At 39.8% G+C, this 24,245-nt stretch overlaps 1 protein-coding gene across 15 annotated transcripts in view; it reads left to right on the top strand.

Moving 5' to 3' along the window:
* Window positions 1–4,551: 4,551 nt before the first annotated feature.
* Window positions 4,552–24,245, top strand: part of NEO1 (neogenin 1) — a 265,604-nt gene continuing 245,910 nt past the window's right edge. For all 15 annotated transcript variants that reach the window (XM_045395695.2, XM_045395702.2, XM_045395705.2 and 12 more), the window contains exon 1: window positions 4,552–4,867. In XM_045395695.2, the coding sequence (XP_045251630.2) occupies window positions 4,738–4,867 (130 nt within the window). In that variant the 5' untranslated portion in view covers window positions 4,552–4,737. The remainder of the gene's footprint in view (window positions 4,868–24,245) is intronic.

Consider the following 24,245-nt stretch of genomic DNA (forward strand, 5'->3'; position numbering starts at 1 on the left):
CACCCTCTACCCTAAAGCAGACCCCTGTGTATGCTGTCTCCTTCTTTGTGATCATAAGTTCTTGTCATTTAGCTCCCACTTATAAGCGAGAACATGCGGTATTTGGTCTTCTGTTCCTGTGCTAGTTTGCTGAGGATAATGGCCTCTAGCTCCATCCATGTTCCTGCAAAAGGCATGATCTCATTCTTTTTCATAGCTGCAGAGCCCTGATTATTTCATCTGTATCTCCGAAAGTTCATATGTTCAAGTTGGCCACAAAGTTTTATGGGGGGGGATTGTTTTTGTTTTTATTTTTTGAGGCATGGTCTTGCTCTGTTACTCAGGCTGGAGTGCAATGGCACAATAACCTATCTCTGCAGCCTCGACCTCCCAGGCTGGTGATCCTCCCTCCCGAGTAGCTGGGACTACAGGCACACACCACCACACCTAGCGAATTTTTTTTTTTTTTTTTTTTTTTAATGTAGAGACCCGGTTTTGCCCTGTTGCCCACTCTGGTCTTGAATTCCTGAGCTCAAGCTATCTGCCTGCCTCGGCCTCCCAAAGTGCTGGGATTACTGGTGTGAGCTGCTGAGGGGCCTGGGGGAGTGGGGTGGATTTTAATTGGAAAAATGGAGGCTCACCTTATGCTCAGAGGCACCTTATACTCAGGCATATGTAGTATATGCTGATGACTCACTTCTCCAGTCCTATCTCCCTGCTAAACTCCAGATCTAAGTAATGAACGGCTTACTGATATTTCTAGTCAGATGTATTTAAACTACCTATGTATGCATAGGTACTTTAAATTTGCTCGTCCAAAGTTAAACTAACATTGTCTCCCATCTGCTCCTCTTTCTCGTTCCCCCCTCAGCGAATGCCACCACCTTCATTCAGCTGCCCAAGTTGAAACCTGAGTTACCCACATCTCCTTTCTCTCCCACACACCCCTGCTGTTTCTATCTATCTCCTAAATCTCTCTCTTATCTGTTCACTTTTCTTAATCCTCTCTGCTTTATTCCAGGCCACCATCATCTCCTCCTTAGACTACTGTAACAAAATCTGAACTGTTTTGTTTTTGTTTTTGCTTTGGGTCTTGACTTCTTCCAAACTACACTCCAAGAAGCAGCCTGAGTGTTTCTTCTAAAATGCAAATCTGGGTCAAATCCCACCTGTAGGGGTGGCTGACTCCTATCTACCTTCAGGTCTCTGTTTAGAGGCCAATGCTACTCTAATTCTCCTTCCCCCACCCCCACACACAATTTAGTCAAGTTAGACGCTCTTACTAAGTTTTCCCACACTCCTTATCTTTCCTTACCATAACAGTCTTTACACTTCTTTGTTATAATTGTTTACCCTTTCTGCTAGACTGGGAACTTTGTTTATCTGGCTCATCACTGTCTTCCCTTAACACAAGCCAGGACCAGAGACACAGGATGTACTTTATAAATATTAAATGAATGAACCAATAATGTTGTTATCCCAGCATCCAGCACAATACTTGGTGAAAACAGGTCCTCAATAATTTTTGCTGAATTAATAGATTGTTGTTGAACTAAAGATATGTAATTAAGCAACATGTGACAAGCAAAATTAATATTGAGCAGGCCTTGTACTTAAAAAGGAGCACACATCCTTTTTAATTACGCTTAATCAGAGATGGCTCCCTAGAACAGGTGGCTTTTGAAGGAGAACAGGAGAAAAAAAAAATCTTACCTAGTGGAAAGTAAAGGGCAAATATAAAAATAACAATCTCTGTGCAGAAGAAAATCACTTTCTTAAGACTGGGGCAACTTCTAGTTGAAGTCTGCTGTGTTCCATCCTGAGATCTTGCTAGTCAGTGGACTAGCTATCTTCTTCTCTACCTCGGATACTGGGATCCAGCCAGGGACTCAGCTGCAGAATCTCATTACTGCCAGCAGTTAAACACTGAATTGTACGTCCTTTCTAATGTTGAAAAAAAAATCCTTTTACTATAGAGAATAAGATTCCTACCAAGTTTTATATTCGTAGGCTTTAATATTTCATTTAATTTTTACATCAAAATACATTAGCATAAATTTCACAAGATATCAGTCTAGTTATTTTTGGCCTGCATTTCGATAACTTTTACTGACATACAATGGCCACTCTGTTTTCTTTGCTCTAAAGTTTCTTTGTGCACTTATTCCTTGAACATGGGCCTCATGTGCTAACTTTACGTAGATGAAAAAACTGTTAATTTCATGAGTGGTTTAATATCTCTTCACAGATTGATAGTTTAGACAATATAAAAGTGTTGATTGGCAGTATAGGTGCAGGCTGAAGTATTTGTTGAAAATCTTGTTGGGAGAATAAGAATGATAAAAGAGATGTCTAAGAAAATCTTTTCTCAGATATGCTTTACTAAACAAAGAACAGGTTAATTACTCAATGATGATTTTTAAAGGGCATGTTGACAGTGTCAGTGACTTTGAAACAAAGGAGCTGAATTCAAGTGTGTGCCTGAGTTATTTAACTATCTTCAACTGATCTAGGATCTGTAGCTTTAACCTGGGGCTCCATCTATTAGTGGTATAATAGAGTGGGTTTTATTAAAATTGTGATTTAATCACAAGCCAGAAATATACAACTGCTTTAAACTTTTTGATATAAAACTGATATACACAGTGGGCTGATAAATTACTGAGACAGTTCATAGAAGTCATATATGAAAACCAGTCTGTCACTAACCACAACTCATGTATTTTTCAAAACTTGGAAACAGATGTAAGCTTCATCTCAGAAGTCATATTACACGTTGTATGTTTAATATAATGAAATCTTTCCAGACTTAGAAAAGATATCAGGAAATTAACATTTGCAAGGCAATTTACAGTTTTCAAAGAGCTTTTCTCATTAATTATCTCAGAAAACTGAATAATGATGTGATTATTAAAGGTTAATTAAGCAAATACTTGTGAAGTAATTGGGAGGTAATCTATTTCTAATTTAACAGGTCAATCACGGGTATTTAGGAAATATTTTTGCTGGTTAACAAGTCTAACCAAAACAAAAAGGTATTTAAATGGTTTCCCTAGTGAAAAACCATAAGCGTGTGTTTCCTCTATTAAGTCAATTGTTTCAAAGTACTGGGATGAGAATTCCCAATTTCACCGTTTTGATGATTTAAGAGCTTCTAGGAAGATTCTGAGCTCTTCCCTCCCGATGTTAATCCATGTCTTATATTGTTCATTTTGGCGCTTTAGAATAAAATATCTTTAGAAAGTAACTATGAGAAAGCACAGAGGGATATGTTAGTGAAATAGCCATTTTCTTGTGGGAAGCAAGACATTTCGGTTATCGACTGTACAGAAGAATAAATAAAACCCAACTCCTATTAACCACCAAACATGACTCTGATTGCGTAATCATACAAAGAAATTTTCTTTAAAAAATTTCCATGGGTGCAGTATACAAAATGATCAATAATCTCATCAGCAGTGGAACTACAAACTGCTTTCTCCTAACTTTGGGTAGCCTGGGTGATGCCTCACGATTACTAAGTGGTTTAAAATCATATCCCACTTGCTCCTTGGTTTATCAGCGAAAGACGTGATTCGCAGGTAGGAAAACGCGAAGTGTCCCGCAAAGGTACAGGTAAAACGTAGCAGTTACTGCGAGAGGACTGGCCCCCGGGAGTCCCAGGGCTCGGTCGGGGCCCTCGCACGAGCTGAGAAGGTGGACAGCGGGCACCTTTGTCTGTGCCTAGTTCCCTGGACCCGGGCCGAGCGACGCGGGTGGGGGCGCGGTTCGGGCGGGTCCCGGCGCTGCCCGGGGGAAGCGCGCGGCGAGGGCGGCCCGGCCTGGAAGCCGGAGGTCAGCGGCTGCGCGGCCGGCCCCCTCCCACGGGAGCCGCGCCGGGGCCCAGCAAGAGCCGGGCGGGATCGCTATTGTTTTTGGCGAGCACATAAATCCCCGCGCCGACCCACTGCGCACCCAGGTTTCCTCCCGGAGGCCATTCGGTTTCCTCTGAGGCCCTATATAGACGCTCCAGGCCCGGACTGTGCAGAGGTGCGCGCCCACGCTGGCCTCCCGGACCAGCCTGAGCTCGGAGCGCCTCTCGCCCTCAGGTCTCTGCAGCCAGAGGCGTCTGGGGAGGTGAGGGGGGAAATCTGTCCCCGGGAGCCGAGGGGCTGCGGCTAGCTGGCGGGAAGAGGAGGAGGATCCGCTTCTCCGGGGTTTCCCTGACGCCAGCAGCAGCGCCCGGTGCGCGCGCCCCGCACCAGTGAGCGGCTCCGGGGAGAAGGGGGATGGGAGCGGGCCCGTCTCGGCCCGCGAGGCGGCAGCCGGGATTGGAGCGGGGGCGGGCCGCGCGCGGAGCCCAGGGGGTGCGGGCGAGGGAGGCGCGCGCGTGCGCGTGCGCGCGCCCGGGACTCCCGCCCCCCGCCCCCGCCGTCCTCGGTCTCCGCCCCCCTCGCGCTGGTGTGTGGAGCCGGAGTCGGCGGCGGGTGGCGGCGCCTGGAACCTGGAGACCAACCCACCCCCCCGCCCCGGAATGTACTGACTCCCCCTCTCCGCTCTCCTCCCCTCCCCGCCCCGCTGCAGGAGGGAGGCGCCCCTGAGTCTCCCCTCCCGCGAGAGGGGCCGCGCGGGCCGGGCCGGGCCGGGCCGGGCTGGAGCAGCGGCGGCCGCGGGAGCCGAGCCTGCAGCGAGGGACCGGCTGAGACGCGCGGGAGGGAAGAAGGCAAGGGCTCCGCGGCGCTGTCGCCGCCGCCGCCGCCGCTCACTCTCGGGGAAGAGATGGCGGCGGAGCGGGGAGCCCGGCGACTCCTCAGCACCTCCTCCTTCTGGCTCTACTGCCTGCTGCTGCTCGGGCGCCGGACGCCGGGCGCCGCGGCCGCCAGGAGCGGCTCCGCGCCGCAGTCCCCAGGTAAGCGGCGGGCGCGGGCCCGGGGGTGCGCGGGGGCGCGGCACCGGCTCAGGCGGCGGCGGCTGCGGTGTTTTTGTTTAGGATCCAGGAGGAAACGTGCAGGAACTTCTCTGCCTCGGCTCTGGTTGCCGTAGAGAAAGGGGATCGTGCGTGGTGGGGAGGGGAAGGGCGAAAGGGGGCGCCGCCGGTGGAGGGGCGGCTGCCGGGGGGCAGGTCGGGGGCGCCGAGGTCTAGTTCCGAGCTTTGTACCTGGAGGCAGGTTCACCCCTCGCCTCTCTCCCCTCCCCCAGGTTCATCCCACTTGTAAGAGTGGGACATTCTTGTGCTCACACTAGCACCAGTAGAGGCCACTACACACCTCATTAAATAAACAATCGGATGGCCAATTCATTAATTTTCAGGAAAGGAAAGGGGAGGGGGCTTGAACTCCTGGTTCCCTGGCCAGGGATTTCCCAGCTTCCGAAGTCTCGGGGAAGCGCTGGCTGGTCTCGAGGGACTCCTCGCGCGGGGATTGGAGCCCGAAGTCTGCGGAAGAGCGGGGGTGTCAGAGGGGCACAATTGCCCGCTCACAACCCCTGGTGTTGATTTAACGATGAGGACGCCTTGGAGAGCGGCACGGAGTGATCGTATCTGTTAGTGTTTCCGTTATGGAATGCCTCCTCTTTCCTGGGGATTACAACTATATTTACAGCCTGTTAACCACTCTTAACCAAGGGAATTGTCTGAGCATCGGATTTTAAGTACTTGTACGATGTTTTGAGATGGCATTGTATAAACATATTGAACCTCAAAAGCCATTTTCAGTTCTGTTTTGGAATATTATAGATTACTGAAACCACCTGCATTCCTATTTACTTAAGGGGACCAACGAACAAAAATGCCAAGCCTTCCAGGAAGGACCTCACGGTATTGTTGAGCAGGATACACTCAGCAGTTGAAAGTCAAATTAGCGTGTAATCTGTTAAAATTGTTTGACCAAGGTGGGGTACCGTAAAACTTGACAAAACTTTCACTCGTGTGAGATATATTTTTACATTTGAAAGCAATCTTACCGCTGAACCAGTACTTGTTTTTCCCTGATTTATATGAAATAATATTTAAAATCACACTGCAAGGTAACTTAACTGATAAACTTTTCATTTCCTTGCTGTGTATGTAGCTCATGGCTTTTGCCAATGGTAAAGAACAGCTTTAAACCTAAAGTACCAGTGGGTATTTTCTAAACAGCTACGTAAACAATAGTGTTTTAATGTCAAATTAAACGTCGCTTATGTCATGATGTACATTTATACATTCAGTCCATATGTGGTTTAGAACACATTTTGGTGCTGAAATGTTTAGAAAACAAGTTCCTGTTACTCATGATCTATTTTATATGGAAGTTCATATGTAGTTCATCAAATTTCAAGTTAATAGATGGAGTTTTTGTTTGAAGCTTTGTCGATAATTTTGTAAGTAACTAAAATGCTAGTAATCTTATTACTTAGGATAATAAAAATAATGTAAGCAGTCTCAGGAAGTGGTCTTAACATCTGTTTCAACATTAACTCAATTGACAGGTTTTATTTGGCACAGATGAGGTGCAAGGCATGTGCTCTCTGCCTTCATGGAGTTTACAGTCTGGTATGTGGGTAGGAAAGATAGCCATCCAGCTACTAATTATATAATTAAGGAATTGTGATAAGCACTACAAAGGAGAATAGGTTTGAGAAAGTAGGTACTGGAGTGACATAACCTAGTCTGGGTGTTAGGGTGCCTCACAAGAACTGAGATGTGAGGAGTGAGTAGGAGTGGAGGTGGGGAGGCTCACAGGTAATTAGTGGTGTAGTTGGGTCTAGAACATAGATCTTCTGGTTCTCGGTCTAGAGTGTTTCCTGTAAACCGCTCTGCTTCATTACAAAAGTGAAAGGAATAACTGCAATAAGGAGGATTGGTCAGTTCTGCCATAAAACTGCGGAAGAGATCAAGAGACTGGAGAACTGAGTAAGCAGCAACTGGAACGAGCTGTCCACAGATCAGATGTCCTTTGTCAGTAGTTTTATTTTTTTTTTTTTATTTTTGTAGAGTGATAGACTCAGAAATCTTTTTGTAGGGGATCATAGTGAATAGATGGTAGGAGAGTAGATATGTTCAGTAGTAAAAGGTGGAGACAAATAGAGATGTGGGACAATAGGATAAATGGAAGGTGTTGTTCTGTCTGAGGTTAGACATAGACATACGGAGGTGGAGGAAAAAGTAAAAAGTAAAGGACGGGTGATAGAAAATGTTCAGCAAGGGAGGAGAGTTGGAATTGAGTAGGAACATAATCTTGTATTGTGAAGAAGGGCAGATTACTGAAAAGATACATAGGGACCTTGGGGAGATGACATGACAGCAGCCTGTGCAATGCAGGTCTTCTCTATTTAGAGTGAACATTCTTCACCGAGGACTCTATAGCTTCTGCCTGAACCATTTATTTCATGATGTGATTCATTACCTTACAGGGTAGTCCATTTCTGTGTTGAATAACATCTGTTAGAAAATTTTGCTTTATACAATACATTTCACTGTAGTTTTCACCCTCCCCACCCTTCTTACATTTTTTCCTCTTTGCTTACCTTTTTCAGCATTACTCTATCTTCAGGTTAATCTCTTCTCTGATTAATTCTTCATTTGTCTTTCTAACTTTTCTTTAACTCATTAAATATTAGTATCTAAAGCTTATCTCATTTCACATACTCTGTTTGCCCTCAGTTGCCACCTGTGAGCCGAGAACTCTCTTAATTCATGCTTTCTCACGTGCCACTTGCTACCTTCACTAAATAGGCATCTTAGGTTACTCAAGTTCGAAGTTAAACTCTGTGTCATCTTCCTTCGTGCTTCCTTCATCCCTGTTCTTTAAACAAGAACAAACCAGCTACTGGCCCCTGTCTCTCATGTTGGAATAATTGCATGGATTTGTCTTCTTGTGTTGCCTGCCTTGGTCATCACTGTTACCCACTTGCCCAAGCTGAGATCAAGAAGACCTCCTCTTCCCATTCCCATAGCTGATAGTTCTTTTTGCTTTTTACCTCTCAGCTATTTCTTGACTCTGAATCGGTATCTTTTCATCTTCATCCCCACGTGGGCTAACAGTAGTGACTCCATAATTAATCTCTTTGTCTGTACTGTTACCCTCCAGAAGTCTGTCCTGCTAGGATGAGCTTTCTGAAATATTTTCCTGAGCATGCCACTCTCCTACTTAAAATCTCTTACTAGTGTTCTGTAGCTTGGGTGGTAGAACTCTTTGGCATGGAGATTGTGAGGCCCTTTGTATTCTTTACCTCTGTTCTCCCAAGCCCAATAAAGCCTCATCTCTTGTCACCCCTAACATGCACCTTGCGTTGCACCACTCCAGATTAACGACGCGGCTGGAGATCTCCGTGCCTTTGCACATTCTGTTCTTCCTGTCACTTCTCACCTTGTCCACTTCTGAAACTCCTTATCTAGTCAATGAATTTTTCTCCACCAGCCCTCTCTTCCAAAGAGAGTTATGGTCACTGTTCTGTGTTCCCATAGCTTCCTGAGTACTTTTCATCTTGTATTACTTATTTTCTTGTCTCTTCTGCTAGTCTCAACCTCTGAAGGGTTGGCTGGGTTGTCTTACTCACTTTTGTTTCCCTAATGTAGCACTAGCATGTAGCGTAGAGAAGATAACCAGTAAATGTTTGTTGACTGAATGTTGAATTGCCTTTGTTTTTAACCCCTAGGGCCATACAGCACAAATCTGATTCCTTTATATGATGGCCCTTCACATGTCTAATCACATTTCATGTGTGCACGTTTGCATGTGTGTGTGGGCCCCCCTGCCCTTCCCCCTTATCCTCTTTATGTTAACCATCCTTAATTCCTTCGGCCACTCTTCGCATTACTTAGTTTTCAGATCTTTTGTGAGCTTGGTCATCCCTGGATATGTCGTAGTTTTCGTGTTTTTTAGTTTTGTCATCTTTGGAAAGATCTTTGATCTTACTGAGTCATCTAAAAGAAAAGACTGATGGCATTGCTCTGCCTGTCAGAATGAGGCACAAAAGAGATCATAGAATTCTGGGATGAATGCTCAAAGAAGATAAGAAATGTGACTGATTTTCATAAACTGTATGAAAATTAATACATGATGTGGGATAATGAAAAGATATATATGAAGGCAGAGGATATGGAGTATGACTTATGGTTCTACAACTTCACATACATCTGTAAGTTGGGAGATATAGGCAGGCAAGAATAATACCTTACCTACCTAACTGGATTGTCAGAAAAATAAAATGTAAAATTGTTCATAAACTATAAAGTACCATACCTGTGTAGAATGGCTTTACTGTTTCTTTGTGAACTCTAAAAATATACTATAATTCTATTAAATTATTTGGAAGTGTAGATTTTTTTTTTCTTTTGGCTTAATCATTGCTGGTTTCTTACGAGTTTTTCTCTACCTCAATTAAAATATTGGGGCAACTTTAATAAATCTCATTATATGGAGGCTCTATTTAATAGTCTTTTTTCCAAACACTTTATTTTATAAGTGACTTCCATGTGATTGGGAACTATTTACCGTATCATTGGTAAGTGTTTAGGCTTCTGGGTAAGGTTGCGTCAATAATTGGCGAACAGTTAGAGGAAATAACTGTAGGTAAGATCATATTGACCGGAGAGGTAAGTGAAGTGAGGAAAAGTTTTGTGTTTAAGATTTTGAAAAATCAGCTTTGTCATGAACACAAGCTAGTGAAAGATGATTTTAAAACAGAGCCCAAATTTTGGATTCATTTAGAATGAGGAGAGTTTTTTTTATTCAAAAATTTTGTAAATAGTGACAAAAAAAGTCATTTAGACCCACTGGTATAATTTTGGTATATTTCTTTCTAGTTACTGCCTATCTGGCATGTTATCTTTTTACATTGTAATTATGGTGTATGTATAACTTGAAATGTTTTCCCTTGACATACCATTTTTCTTTGTTGTCACATTATCTTTAAATCATTTTGTTTTAAAAACTTATTTAAAAATACATAAATATATGTTTGTTTGCAGTCAAACAGTATAAAAATACATAGAATAAAACATTTTATCACTCCTACCCACAAATTCCATTTTTTAAACCCATAAGTAACCCCTTTTAATATCTTCCCTTGCATGTGCATATGTGTGTATAGTTTTATTTTTTTACAGATAAGCAGGATCATACTACCTATTGTTTTTTCGACTTGCTTTTTCACTTAGTGTGTTGGAGATTCTTCCATGCCAGTATATACAGATTTTCCTATAACTATTATTTAAAATGTGTATGTAATATTCCAGGGAGCAAATATAATAATAGTGGCTAATTAAAGTAGTATTTATAGAACACTCCCTGAGTTCCAGGCATTGTGCTATGCTCTTTCACATGTATTTAATCTTTTACACAGTCCTGTGAGGAAAATGGCAATTTCTTCACATTCCACAGATGAGGAAATTGAGTCTCAGATATTAAGTGCCTTGCCAAAGGTCTCACAGCCTGTCATGTGGAAAAGCTGGCATTGGAATCCAGATCTTTGCAACTTCAAAGCCTATGTTCTTTATTCCTCTGCTTTCTGCTGCTAATTGTGTATTCTCCTGTTATGGATATTGAAGTTATTTTTACTATTTTTCTGTGATAAAGAATGCTGTGATGAACATATTCTTTCTTATGGTCTTTCTATATTTTGGATTCTCACATATAGGATTGCTGGTGAAAAGTTAACTTGTGTGTGTATGTGGGAGTCAGGGTTCCATTTATTATAGAAAAGTAATGATATTAAGAGTTATACCATTGACTAGTACTTTTATAACTTTTTCAAGGTTTTACCACTTTTAATTGTGAACTTTGGGTACTTAAGGCCATATTTTAAAATGCAGATTCGTCTGTTAACTGAAAGGTTGAGCTAATTAATAAGTAATTTCAAAGATCCCTTCTACCTTCAAGTTTCTCTTACTCTGAAGTTCATAATATGGAACAGTGGGTTTATTTCAGCTTAATAACTTCTGTTCAGTTATTGTGTTCTAACACTGGTCATTTCTGGTTTTCCGATGCAAAAGTCACCTTTTTTCATTCCCTAAAGCCCAAGTTATTGTACGTCTTTATTTATTTATTTTTTTTTTGTAGTGGGAAGTAGGATATGATTGGAAAATCTTCTATGTTACTTGCAAATGATTGTATATGATTTTATTTTATATGTGTAAAAATAGCTTTAGTGCTGAGTTATATTGCTTCAGTGTTAAGTAATTGTGAGGTATTTTAAGATACAGTATTACCGGAAATTTAGATGCTTTCTCTTAGGCTTGGGAGGGATGTAAAGTAAATTGACCAGCTTACAGAGCTGGCTTATGTAAACAGGTTTTGATTCCCTGTTTGACTCCTTTACATAAAGAAAAAGCAGAGAGGTAAGCTGGTTATATATGTTTTATTTTACTGAATGAAGTCAGTTCTTGAATTCTGAAGAGTTAGTAGATTGGTGGTCTACAGTTCAGATTGTGTGTCTCTGCTTTTCCTTTTTTAAAGAATCCTTAGAAATAACCTTCTTTAAAATTATTTCATAGCAAGAATCCTTACATTTAACTTTTTATTAAGTCAGTTCTATAGGCAAAGCTAAGAGTTGCAGTAATTTTGGCTGGTTGCAAATATCTCTCTTTGAGGGCTAATTATGCACAAAACTGCACTGTGGAAATAAAGATGAATTGGATGTGCTTTCTGTCCTCAGGAAGCATTTGGTCTAATGGTGGAGGTGAGGTAGATATTACATAACTTGATTTGGTGAGAGAAAGTGCCATTTCTGCTGTAGGTGGAAAAATACATTCTGGAATCATTGTGTTACTGTTGATCAAGGAATAGTGCTGCTTTCCCTCATAATTTTGATTCAGTATCTTTAGAGTAGTCCTAACTTAGTTTTATAAAGCCAGTAGACTAGAATTCTCAAGAAGGAGTTACATATAATTTCCTCTAAGTGATTACTGCAGTGTTTGAATGTATGAGAATGCTCATAATTGAGCCATCTGGGGGTGCAGCTACTCCCATGTTTTTTGGAAATCTGGAGATTGATCATACTGATTTTCAGAATTGATTATTGGTCAGCAATAGTAAAACTTACTGAGGAGTCCTGAGCAGAGTGAATTTTTGTAGTGATACTATGTGGAAATTGAAAACAGAATGTTTCTGTTTTTCTGCTTTAGTGGTTAAAAAAATAAAATCACCAAAATGTGTCTTTATGAGGTCTAGTTAAGATAATAGCATTATTATTTACAAATTTAGGAATAGAATAATAACAAATTATGTTTCATTTATAGTTTTTTAATTCACAGCATAACTTTAAATATAACAAGTAAAATTTGAAGATCTTTTTGGTTAATTGTTGAAAGCTTTTGAAGTTGGAGGTGGGATTACTAGTTTTTTGTTTTGTTTTATTTTGTTTTGGGACTGAGTCTCACTCTGTTGCCCAGGCTGGAGTGTAATGGTGTGATCTTGGCTCACTACAACCTCTGCCTTCCAGGTTCAAGCCATTCTCCTGCCTCAGCCTCCCAAGTAGCTGGGACTGCAGGCATTCACCACCACACCCTGCTCATTTTTTTTTTGTATTTTTAGTAGAAACAGGGTTTCACCATATTGGCCAGGCTGGTCTCAAACTCCTGACCTCAAATGATCTGCCTGCCTCGGCCTCCCAAAGTGTTGGGATTACAGGCGTGAGCTACTGCCGTACCCGGGCAACTAGTTGTTTTAAATTTATATAGTGTTGTATATTCAAGGGATTGTGTGCAGAAATTCTTGTGGTGATAACCGTTTTATTTATTTATTTATTTTGAGATGGGCTCTCACTCTGTCACCCAGGCTGGAGTGCAGTGGCGTGATCACAGCTTACTGCAGCCTCAACCTTCCAGGCTCAGGTGATCCCCAACCTCAGCCTCCCAAGTAGCTGGGACTACAGTCGTGCCTCACCATGCCCAGCTAATTTTTTTGGGTATTTTCGTAGAGACAGGGTTTCACCATATTGCCCAGGCTGGTCTCAAACTCCTGGACTCAAGCAATCCACCCGCCTCAGCCTCCCGAAGTGCTGGGATTACAAATGTGACACTGCACCGGCTTAACCTGTTTATTAGTTGTATCTCACCTACATAGAACTCAACCATTATGCCACCTACCTCTGGAATATAACTGAAGACTAGGGAATAAGAGAAATAATTTTCAAAGAAAATACGTATCTCAGAGTCCCAAAGGACTTTGTTCAGAGCCTATCTTTAATTCATAGGCAATTCTAACAAACAGTGTAATCTAATTTCTAAGCCTCATAGCTGATCAGAAGTAGGTAGAAGGACTATCTTGGGAAATGCCCCGTGCAGAGGAAGGATGTGACAGTTTCAAGGAAAGATACTTAAAATAAGTGTAAGAATACAGAGATCTTCCCATAAACAGAAGTTACTGTCTCAGCCAAGTTGAGGAAAGTTTCTTTTCCTTTCCATTACTACTAATGGATATTGCCTGCCCCTGGCCTTTCCTTTTATCCCCTCCTACTGTAGATATAGTTGCTGTTTGGGAGATAGATCTTCCCTCAGAAATCTCGAGTCTTAATCTCCTCTCAAATTAGTAAGGGTTCAGTTTGATGCCTGAGGTAGGAAGAAAGGAAATGTGACCAGGAGGGGAGGTGAGGTGGCAGGGTATGGTTCCTACCCCTCTGGCCATGACGTTTATCTTTATTAACAGCGTTACTAAACCTGATTGTTGAAACATGTATGTGGATTTTTAATTTGGGGGTACAGTTAATTGTTGAATTTTTATTGCTAAAAATGTAACATTTCATACTATGTAAAATAAAATGTGAAATCATACACTTCAATCCTTGTTCCCAGAGAAATCACTTTTAATAACTGTGGTCTATTTTATATATACAATTATATACTTAAAATATCTAGTACATATATAACAAAAAAAGTTGGATTTTGCTGTGCATACTGATTTTTAACTTGTTTTAGGACATCTTTCCATGTGAGTGTGTATAAATTTATCAGAGTTGTTTTGATAGCCATATGAAATTGTATTTTCTGATATATCATAATTTATTTAACCAATTTCTTTTTGATGCTCCCAAGTTTTTGATTGCAAACAAATGATGCAGTGAACCCATGTTTATAAATGTCCCTATTTGTGCACATGTGCAGGTAAACCATAAAATAAGTTTGTGGATGTGGAATTGTAGGGCAAGAGGGCATGTGCATTCACATTATTTCCAGATTGTTTACTAAACAGCTGATTTACACTCCTTTGAGCAGCAAACGAGAGTGTCTGTTTCCACACATCCTTGCCAACATATTGGTTATTTTCAGACTTCTTAGTCTTTTCGCCAATTTGATAGAAGAAAAAAAAAAACTCTGTACATTTTGTATTTTAAAATTATTAATGGAGTTGAGCATCTTTTCAGATTTTTGTTGATGGTTTATATTGTTTCTGAGAATTTCATATTCACGTGTTTTATTCATATTTCTGTATCTTGAATCATTGGTTCATTTATAAATATAGCTAATATGTAATTAAGAATAGGAGTAATTTAAAACTTTATAATTTGTCAAAACTTCCATGGCTGCTTGTGGTTCTTAACTTAGTGATAAGCAAATGAGTAATTGGGTTAGTTATCTGACTCCTGCTAACCACTGCTCATGCTAACCTGATGTTGATTCATAAGCTTTAAAACTGTTCTGAGGAAAAAAATTAAATGTTTTATTCATTGATTTGAGTAACAAATAGGAATTGAAACATGCTGTTACCTCTTTTAAGACAGAAATAACAATTTTGGTTTGGAGTGATTAAGTTCATTTAGTCAAATACTTGAATGCCAGTTTGGCCCAAGGTACTATGGTGATTTAAAGTGGAAAGTGGATTAAGAATTCGGCAGAAGAAATAAGTTTGGAAACAATGGATATTGGTTCCATGTTGGACACCTTGAGCCTGAGATGTCAGCAGAACATCCCTGTAAAAGGAAGGATTGCAGAATTAGGGCTCAGTTGAGAAGTCTAGGCTAGAAGCTAGGCTCACAGATTATCTGATAGAGATGATAGTTCAAGCCATAAGTGTAGTTCATGACACTTAGGAAGGAAAAAGAAAGCCTGGGGCAAAGACTTAGGCATACACCTGTAGTTGGGTTTCCAAAGGGAGGAAATGTTCCTCTGTTTACAGAAGAAGATACCACTATTAAAGCTAGGTAAGGATGTAGAATAAGAATTATATAAAATGATAAATTTCATTTTGCCTATGGAGGCTTATTGAGAAACACCTGTGTGAATAAATGAGCTAGTGCTAAAGTAATGCCACTTATTTCCCTTACCCCTGCAGGCATGTCATGGCCCCAGATTAGAACAGTAGGCAGGGAGAACGAAGGCATACAGAGCCAATTCTGAACAATTCTTTAAGTGACATATATCATAGCCACCCACTCTACTGGGCTGAAATGAACAATGAATGACTTAATATGTGTCCCTGCTTAGAACAAAGCCTGGCTTATTCATGGAATGTAAACTGTTATTATTGTTGTTTTTGTTATCGTATACTAGGTGGAGAGGCTAGCTAAAAAGACATGAAAATTAGGTAACGTGATTTTTTTGTATTTATTTGGTGGCTATGTATAAATAGATTGTTAAATGAGTCAGCTTGTGTTGAAGAGGATAAAGATTTGTTTAGTTTGGGGTATTCAGCTGAGTTTCTTAGGACTTGAGCTGATTTTGAAGCCGTAAGTAGGGTTTTTAGATGGGCAGGCATTTTGTTTGTTAGTTTGTTTTTTGGCCAGGAGTGTAAAATACGGAGCATTATGAGGCAAAGTAAAGGCAAAAGCAACAGAAATGTTCCGTGAACTATTTCTTGTAAGGTTCATTTTTATTCTGGAGTTAATAATTTGTCATGTAGCAGAGGGGTGATGATGATGAAATCATAGCAAGATAATCTGTCATGGTAGGAAGGAAGGTGGAGATAGTGCATGTTCCAATTTTTAATGAAAATTAACTTTATCATTACGTATTTGCTTTTTAAGAGTTCATTTATTTCCTGTTAGATATTGTGGGCTTATTTTATAAATCAGTGATTTCTCTGGAGTTTGTTCAAAGCCAGAGAAGTAAGCTTCAGGATTGTGTGTATTAGGAGGTTCTAAGGAGTTAGTGTTTGCCACTTTCTGAAGAATACTTTTTAAAAAACTCTGTAAGCTTTGTGGAAAAGTGAATTTATTTCTTCTTCAGAGTAGTTACAGTTAAGTAGAGGCATTTCTGTTTCAGAGTCAGCCTTGTCAGTCATTGAAATTTTGGGGTTAGAAATGTAGACATTGTGATGCTTGGCAGTTCCACTTTGTTCACACTTAAGATTTTAGATTTGCCTCTGTATTTGCGTAGTAGCTTGACCTTGATATAAAATTCCTGTATCACGATCTTTTTCTTTCACAGCTTGCTGGGCAGTTCTCCTTCCTGCATTTAATGCTGCATGTAATGTAATTATGTACTAGGTACTAGGTACTTGATTTCAAAAAAAATCTGTAGATTTTTGTATGTGAGTATATGATTAGGGATTTAGAAATTTCACCAGAATATGACTAGGTGGGAGATTATTCATTTTTTTAAAAAGGTGGTACATTGACGTTGTATTTTAGTTTGGCATTATCTTTAAATTCAGCGAGTGAAGTGAAAATTGCATGTTGTTGTAATTCTCTTTTAGCATACCTTAAGAAAACCCCAAGTTGGAGGCTGATATTTTCTCTCTCAATAAGTTGGTCATCGACAGTTTTTCCACTATGTTGGAAGAGATAATTTCTTTTGTTAACTACCAAATGAAGAGAAAAACTTGTATTATTGTACAGAAACTTTATTTTATTTTATTTTTTTAAACTCTGGAATTGCAGTGTGATGAGATTCTCATACTAAGACATTCTGGAGCTGAGCTCAGCTGGTGGAAGTTCATATTTGTGCTCATATGAATGGCAGGTAGAATGGCTTGTTCTATTTATATTAGTTCATATTCTCTCTCTGTCTCTCTCACTCTCATAGTTGAATTATTTTAACTTAAATGTGTGTGTGATATGACTTCTCTGTACTTTATGTACTTTTATTAAAATTAATTAATTAATTTAGAGACAGAGTCTCACTCTATTGCCCAGGCTGGAGTGCAGTGGTGTGATCTCAGCTCACTGTAACCTCTGTCTCTTGGGCTCAAGTGATCCTCCTGCCTCAGCCTCCCAAGTAGCTGGGACTACAGATGCACACCACCATGCCCAGCTAGTTTTTTAATTTTTTTTTGGAGACAAGGTCTTACTATATTGCCCAGGCTTGTTTTGAACTCCTGGGCTCAAGTAATTCTCCTGCCTTGGCCCCCCAAAGTGCTGGGATTACAGATGTGAGCCACTGCATTTGGCCCTGTAGTCATATATTTATGTTTGTAGCATGTGGTTAGGTTTTGTTTTCTTTTGCCTGACAGTTTTTGTCTTTTTACTAAATCATGTCTATTTAATGTAACAGTTCGTATATTTGGCTTTAAACCTCCCATTTTATTATTTGTTTCTGCTTGCACTGCTTATTCTGTATTCCCCTTTCTCTCTTTTCCTGCCGTCTTTGGATTATTTTAAGTTATTCTGTATTTCCCTCTCTTTTAGCTTGCCAGTTATAATTTCTTTTACTATTCATTTAGTGTTTCCTGAATGTTTCTTTAACTTGTTTGTATGATTTCATGGACAGTGCAAGGCCTCTATAACACCTTAATTCCATTTGTCCTTCTCTTTTGTTTTTATGTTATGTTATTGTTGTGTATTTTGGTTCTCTGCATATTTAAGATCCATCAGATGTTATTTCATACTCACTATTCATTTAGATCTAATTATTTAAATTCATTAAGTTATTCATTTAGATTTACCCACGTATTTCCTTTCTCAGTTGCTCTTCATTTATTTTTCTGCATCTCTGATCTTTCATCTGGGATCATTTCTTTCTGCCTGGAGAATATAATTTAGCATTTAGTTAGATTTGATGGAGATGAATTTTCTCAGCTTTTGTCTGTCTGAAAACATTTGTATTTCACCTTCATTTTTGGATTTTTGAGAAGAGGGTGCTGAATGTAGAATTCTAGGTAAACAGTGTATTCTTTCAGCACTTTAAATATGTTATTCCATTGTCCACTGAACTCTATCTTTTCTAGTAAGAAGTCAGCTGTCTTATTTTTCTTCTTTTGTAAGTAATGTGCTTACCTCCCACCTTTGGCCACTTTTAAGATTTGTTCTTTAGTTATGGTTGTCAGAAATGTCACTATGATGTGCCTAGTTATGGTTTTCTTTGTATTTATCCTGCTTATTGAGCTTGTTGTATGTGTGGGCTGATCACTTTCATCACTTTTGAAGAGTTCTTGGCTTGGCTGTTATCCCTTCAAATATTTTTTTCTGAATTAAATTCTATTGGAATTTAGTTCACTTAGACTCCCTTACATCCTTATCTCTCTGATGGGTTCAGAAAAACTATAGATTTGTAGCTTGTCTGCCCTGTTTTGGTTGTTAGGAAAACAGTAATAGTCTCTGATAAGTTTACATTCTGATTCGAGGCAGCACTCTCTATATTGAATTCTTAATTTCATTTAGTGACTTTTTCAGTTCTGTCATTTCTTTTTTTTTTTTTTTTTAAATAGTTTGCAGGTCTCTGCTGAAGTTCTCCATCTTGTATTTTTATTCCTTTAACCCACTCCATCATGTGTGTTCCCATAGGAGTTTTGCTTTTATGTCTGTTATATCACCTGATTTGGGAAGGTTTTTTTTCATGTTCTTATTTGTGATTGAATGCCAGGTGTTGTGTATGAAAAATTATCTATATTATCTGGATGATACTGCCTTCTCCCAGAAAGGATTTACCTTTGCTTCCGGTAGGTGGTTATGCTGGAGGTACTAACAGTCCCATACCACATTATGTAGGGATTGAGGTGATTTAAAATTAGGCTTTAGACTGTATAAGTTGAAATAGTTTAGATATACCTTTAGTTCTTGGATGTAGCCCTTTGAGGTTCTGATCCAGTTTAAGGGGTCTGCCCTCCCTCTTGGCAGGCCCTCACTCCAGTTTTTGTCCCCTTTGGGCTTGAGTCTGTCAAAAGCTGTGCTCATCTCAGCCTCTGCAGCAGTAGCCTTTAGAATCTGCTGATAGCTCTAGGCCAAAAGGAGCCCCACATACCAGATTTGTCCCTTTGGTTTTTCTTTCTTTTTGGATTTTGGTTCCTCAATTCCTCATTGCCTTGATTGCCTTTACACAGATATTTTGTGTTTTGTCTAGTTTCTTTAGTTATTCTCAGTAGGAGAATTGGTCTAAACCATCTACTGTATCATTCCTGAAAGCTGAATTCTCTCAATGCCTCTTTCATCATTTCTGTTATTTGTGTTTTATGATAAATTTTCAAGTTTGTCTGGTTTTTTCATCATGTGCAATCTGCTATTTGTTGTCCCAATTGTATTTCTTTGGAAAATTATTGAGTAGTTTTGTAGCCGAAAGCAATCTCCCTGATTTCAGATTGTTCTCTTTTCATATACACAGTATTCTTTTAAGTTTCTTTAGGATTTCTATAATTGGGATTTCTGCAGTTGGGAATTCTAATGACATTCTGAAATTTGTTTCTCTCTGTAAATTTTCCAGGGGAAATTTTTGCTCCAGTTGATAGAACAATCATTCTTTTAGCTTCTAGGTCTTTTCAAGTGTCTGTGGTGACCATGATGATATGATGATGTCTATATATATTCAATATTGCTGGTTGAAATGGATGCTTTTCAAGTTTGTGTGGGTTCCTCTTCTAATATTTCAGGTATAGATGAAAGAAGAGAAATTTTTAGATTTGCTACCATTTAACAGTTTGATTGACATTCCTAGATTATTGGTTTAACAGAATGATCTACATTCCTTTATCATTGGTCTGGTGGTTTGCAGGGAGTAGGGGCAAGATATAGCCAGGTAACTGTGAGACAGGGAGGTTTACTGCTAACGCATTGTTTGCAATGCTGAAATTCAAAAACGGAACATTCAGGGCTGGTAATCAATTGTGGAGCTAGCTGTGGCAGCCTCCTCTATTCGTTTTTGTCCCCTTGCCCCTGCTTTTTTTGAGACAGAGTCTCACTACACCCAGGCTGGAGTGCATTGGTGCGTTCTTGGCTCACTGCAACCTCTGACTCTTGGGTTCAAGTGATTCTCGTGCCATAGCCTCCCAAATAGCTGGAATTACAGGTGTGTACCACCACACCTGACTAATTTTTGTATTTTTAGTAGAGATGGGGTTTTGCCGCATTGGCCAGCTTTGTCTCGAACTCCTGACCTCAAATGATCCACCTGCCTTGGCCTCGCAAAGTACTGGTATTACAGGTGTGAGCCACTGCACCTGGTCTGTTTCTGTCCCTTATCTCTAATCCTCAACATGAGTGCTGAACCAGATGCTTTGCTAGCCTTTTTTCTTGGAGCTATCATGGGTCCATCCACATAATGCTTGTCACTATTCTGTGATTTCCAGTGGTGGTACAGATTTTCCCCCCGGTGTTTTTATTTATTAATTTAAAAAAATTTGTTTAGTTATTTTAGTGGATATTAAGCTGAGGTGTTGGTGGGCATTGGTTAAATGCATGAGCTTAGTTTTGCCATCTTGAACTGAGAATCTACCCTGGGTATTTTTTTTTGTTTTCATTTGGTTTAGTTTGATGTCTGATCCAATTAAAAAGAATAGTTGTTTTTTTTTTTTTTTTTAACTTTTATGTACATTTAGATTAAAATTCTGCAATCACTGAAGGACTGTGCTAGGCTAGTTAACTCCCGACCGATGGAAACCCTTTGATAGAGTGGGGCTTTTTGATTTTTTGTTTGTTTTTGAGACAGGGTCTCACTCTCACTTAGGCTGGAGTACTGTGGGGTAATCACAGCTTACTGCAGCCTCGACCTCTTGGGTTCAAGTGATCCTCCCCCCTCAGCCTCCCAAGTAGCTGGGACTACAGTCATGTGTCACCATGGGCTAATTTTTATATTTTTTTTGTAGAGACAGGATTTTGCTATGTTGCCCAGCTGGTCTTAAACTCCTGGGCTTAAGCGATCCTCCCATCTTGGCCTCCCAAAGTGCTGGGATTATAGGCTTGAGCCGCTGAGCACAGCCGAGTAGGGGCATTTTTTATTCCACAGACATTTTCATGATTGCCAACTGTGTTTTGAGGCAGTACCAGATTTTGGGAGTATAGATGTCGGCAAGTTCTTTGATCTTACATACCTATTATTGAGGCAGAGATACCTTTCTCTGAGGCCAAGAGACTTTTTTTTTTTTTTAAAGAGAGAGAACCAGTGTCTGTTCAGAATTTTTGTTTTTTAACCCATTAGTTAGATCGTTGAATATAAATGAATATATAAACCTTGATAATAGTTTTTATGTCTATAGAAAATATTCTAGTTAAAATCTTATCTGTCATTTCAGTTGAATTACTCATTTTTTTATAGTAAATTTCAGTTTATTCTGTGACTAGATGATTATATCAATTAAGGGTTTATGTTTTATATATATATACACACACATGTATATATACACACACACACATATATAAATTGCCCATGTTACACATATTTGGAAAGTAGGATAGTATGGATTTTATGGCCTTTTTATTTTTTAATTTATTAAATAAGGGATTCAGAGTTTAGTGAGTTAGGTAGGACATAAGACAGAAAAGTAGAGGCATTATATATTCAATTTTACTTAAAGGAAGAAGAGTTAGCAGTCTGCTTCCACCTTAAATCTAGAGTTTGCTAGTCAGGAAACAATGCTTTGGAAGTGGTTTGACAGATTGAGTGTGGTATAAGGAATTGGGAAAAAGCAGGCAACTGGGGCCAAAGAGTAGATTGTAAAGGAAAATGGCTAGCTTCAATATGTAGTCATGGGGAAAACAAGGTTATATCTGTTAGAGGCATAAAATACTCTGTACAGAGAGTTGGTTGTCTTCATTTTATATCCAACAAGAATAGTACAATTTAGGGAAAGTTATTAAATTGAACCTTTTGGACTAATGCTTTGTCATGATGTAGGTTAATTTCCCTCGTATGTTGTTCATCCTAGGTCATGTATTTTATTTGTAATATTATAAAGTTGATATAAAAAATACACTTGATGCCAGATTTTCAGTTTTTAATGCAGTGGCTTTCACACTTGTTGAGGTGTTAGAACATCTGGAAGTAGTGGTATACTATGAGAGATATCATGAACTGTATTTTAATTACATGAAACAAATGAAGTATAGTTTTACTAGTTGTACATATAACTCATGTGAATGTAACTCAACTCAATAGAAATATTTAAGGAGCATTTGTTATGTATCATAAAATGCCTAATTTTATGATGAAAGTGAATCATGGAAGAGCTAGAAGAAAATAGAAAAGAGATTTTTAAAAAGCCTGTCGATGGTATATACAGTAGTCTCCCCTTATCCATGGGAGATACATTCCAATATCCTAGTAGATGCCTGAAACCATGGAAATTATCAAATCTATCTATACCAGTTTTTTTCCCTCTACATACATATGACAAAGTTTAATTTATAAATTAGGTACTGTAAGATATTAATAATAAACTAGAACAGTTATGACATTATATTGTCATAAAAGTTATGTGAATGTTCTGTCTCTCTTGTCTCACAGATTATCTAAATATTTTCATATCATGGCTGACTATGGGTAACTGAAACTGTAGAAAGTGAAACCATGGAAAGCAAAACTGTGGATAAGGAGGGACTGCTGTAATATCTTTTAAGATTATATCTTCAGTAGGGGCTGGTTGCCTTAGCCATTGGCAGCGTACTTAAGTGATTCTTTTTGAAAAAATTTAAAAAAAAGTTTTTTTAGAGACAGAATCTCACTCTGTCACCCAGGCTGGAGTGCAGTGGCATGATCATAGCTCACTGTAGCCTTGAACTCCTGGGCTCAAGGAATCTTCCCACCTCAGCCTCGTGAGTAGCTTGGACTACAGGTGGATGCTACCGCACCTGGCTAATTTTAAAATTTTTTATAGAAGCTGAGTCTTGCTATGTTGCCCAGGCTGTCTGGAACTCCTGGCCTCAAGAGATCTTCCTACCTTGGCCTCCCAAAGTGCTGGGATTCCAGGCATGAACCACTGTGCCTGGCCCTAAGCGATTCTTTACGTATAGTTACTACTCTCAGGTCATCATTACACATCTACTGAGAGAAAATTTGTGGTTCTGGGGCCTGGAAATCTGAATTTTGAGAAGCATTTGGTGGATTTTGTATTCACAAAGTTTGAGAAACATTTTTTAAATGCTGATTAAAAAGACAGGATATTGCTTCATAATTTAAAAGAAACAGTGTTTGAGAATGAACTTCTCCTCCAAGGAAAAATGTAATTTACGTATGATGGGGTAGTTGCTATTTATTCACTTGGGTTGTTTTTTGTTGTTGTTGTTGTTTTTGTTTTGAGACAGGGTCTCACTTCGTCACCCAGGCTGGAGTGCAGTGCTGCCATCACAGCTCACTGCAGCCATGACCTTGTAGGCTGAGGTGATTCTTCCACCTCAACCTCTCAGTGGCTGCGACTACCATGCTTGGCTAATTTTTTGTATTTATTTGTAGAGACAGGGTTTTGCCATGTTGCCTAGGCTGGGCTCAAACTTCTGGGCTCAAATGATCGGCCCACTGTGGCTTCCCAGAGTGCTGGAATTACAGGTGTAAGCCACCACACCTGGCCCACTTTTGTTTTAAGAAATGTCTTTATAACTGACTATTGAAAAGAATTGCCATTTCTCTGAAAGTCTTCTAGTTGTTTTTCCATGGAAATGATCATACTGTGTCTGATGGCTTTTAATTTAATTATTATTATTATTTTTGAGATGGAGTTTTGCTCTTGTGGCCCAGGCTGAAGTGCAGTTGGTCCGATCTTGGCCCACTGCAACCTCTGCCTCCCGGGTTCAAGCAATTCTCCTGTCTCAGCCTCCTAAGTAGTTGGGATTACAGGCATGTGCCACCACATTCAGCTAATTTTTGTGTTTTTAGTAGAGACAGGATTTCACCATGTTGGATAGGCTGATCTCGAACTCCTGATCTCAGGTGATCTGCCTGCCTCCCAAAGTGCTGGGATTACAGGCGTAAGCCACCGTGCCCAGCTGGCTTTTAATTTTTTTTTTTTTTTTTTTTTTTTGAGACGGAGTCTCACACTGTCGCCCAGGCTGGAGTGCAGTGGCGCGATCTCGGCTCACTGCAAGCTCCGCCTCCCGGGTTCACGCCATTCTCCTGCCTCAGCCTCCTGAGTAGCTGGGACTACAGGCGCCCACCACCGCGCCCGGCTAATTTTTTGTATTTTTAGTAGAGACGGGGTTTCACTGTGGTCTCGATCTCCTGACCTTGTGAT

Source organism: Macaca fascicularis, chromosome 7, assembly GCF_037993035.2.
Source record: "Macaca fascicularis isolate 582-1 chromosome 7, T2T-MFA8v1.1".
Lineage (NCBI taxonomy): Eukaryota > Metazoa > Chordata > Mammalia > Primates > Cercopithecidae > Macaca > Macaca fascicularis.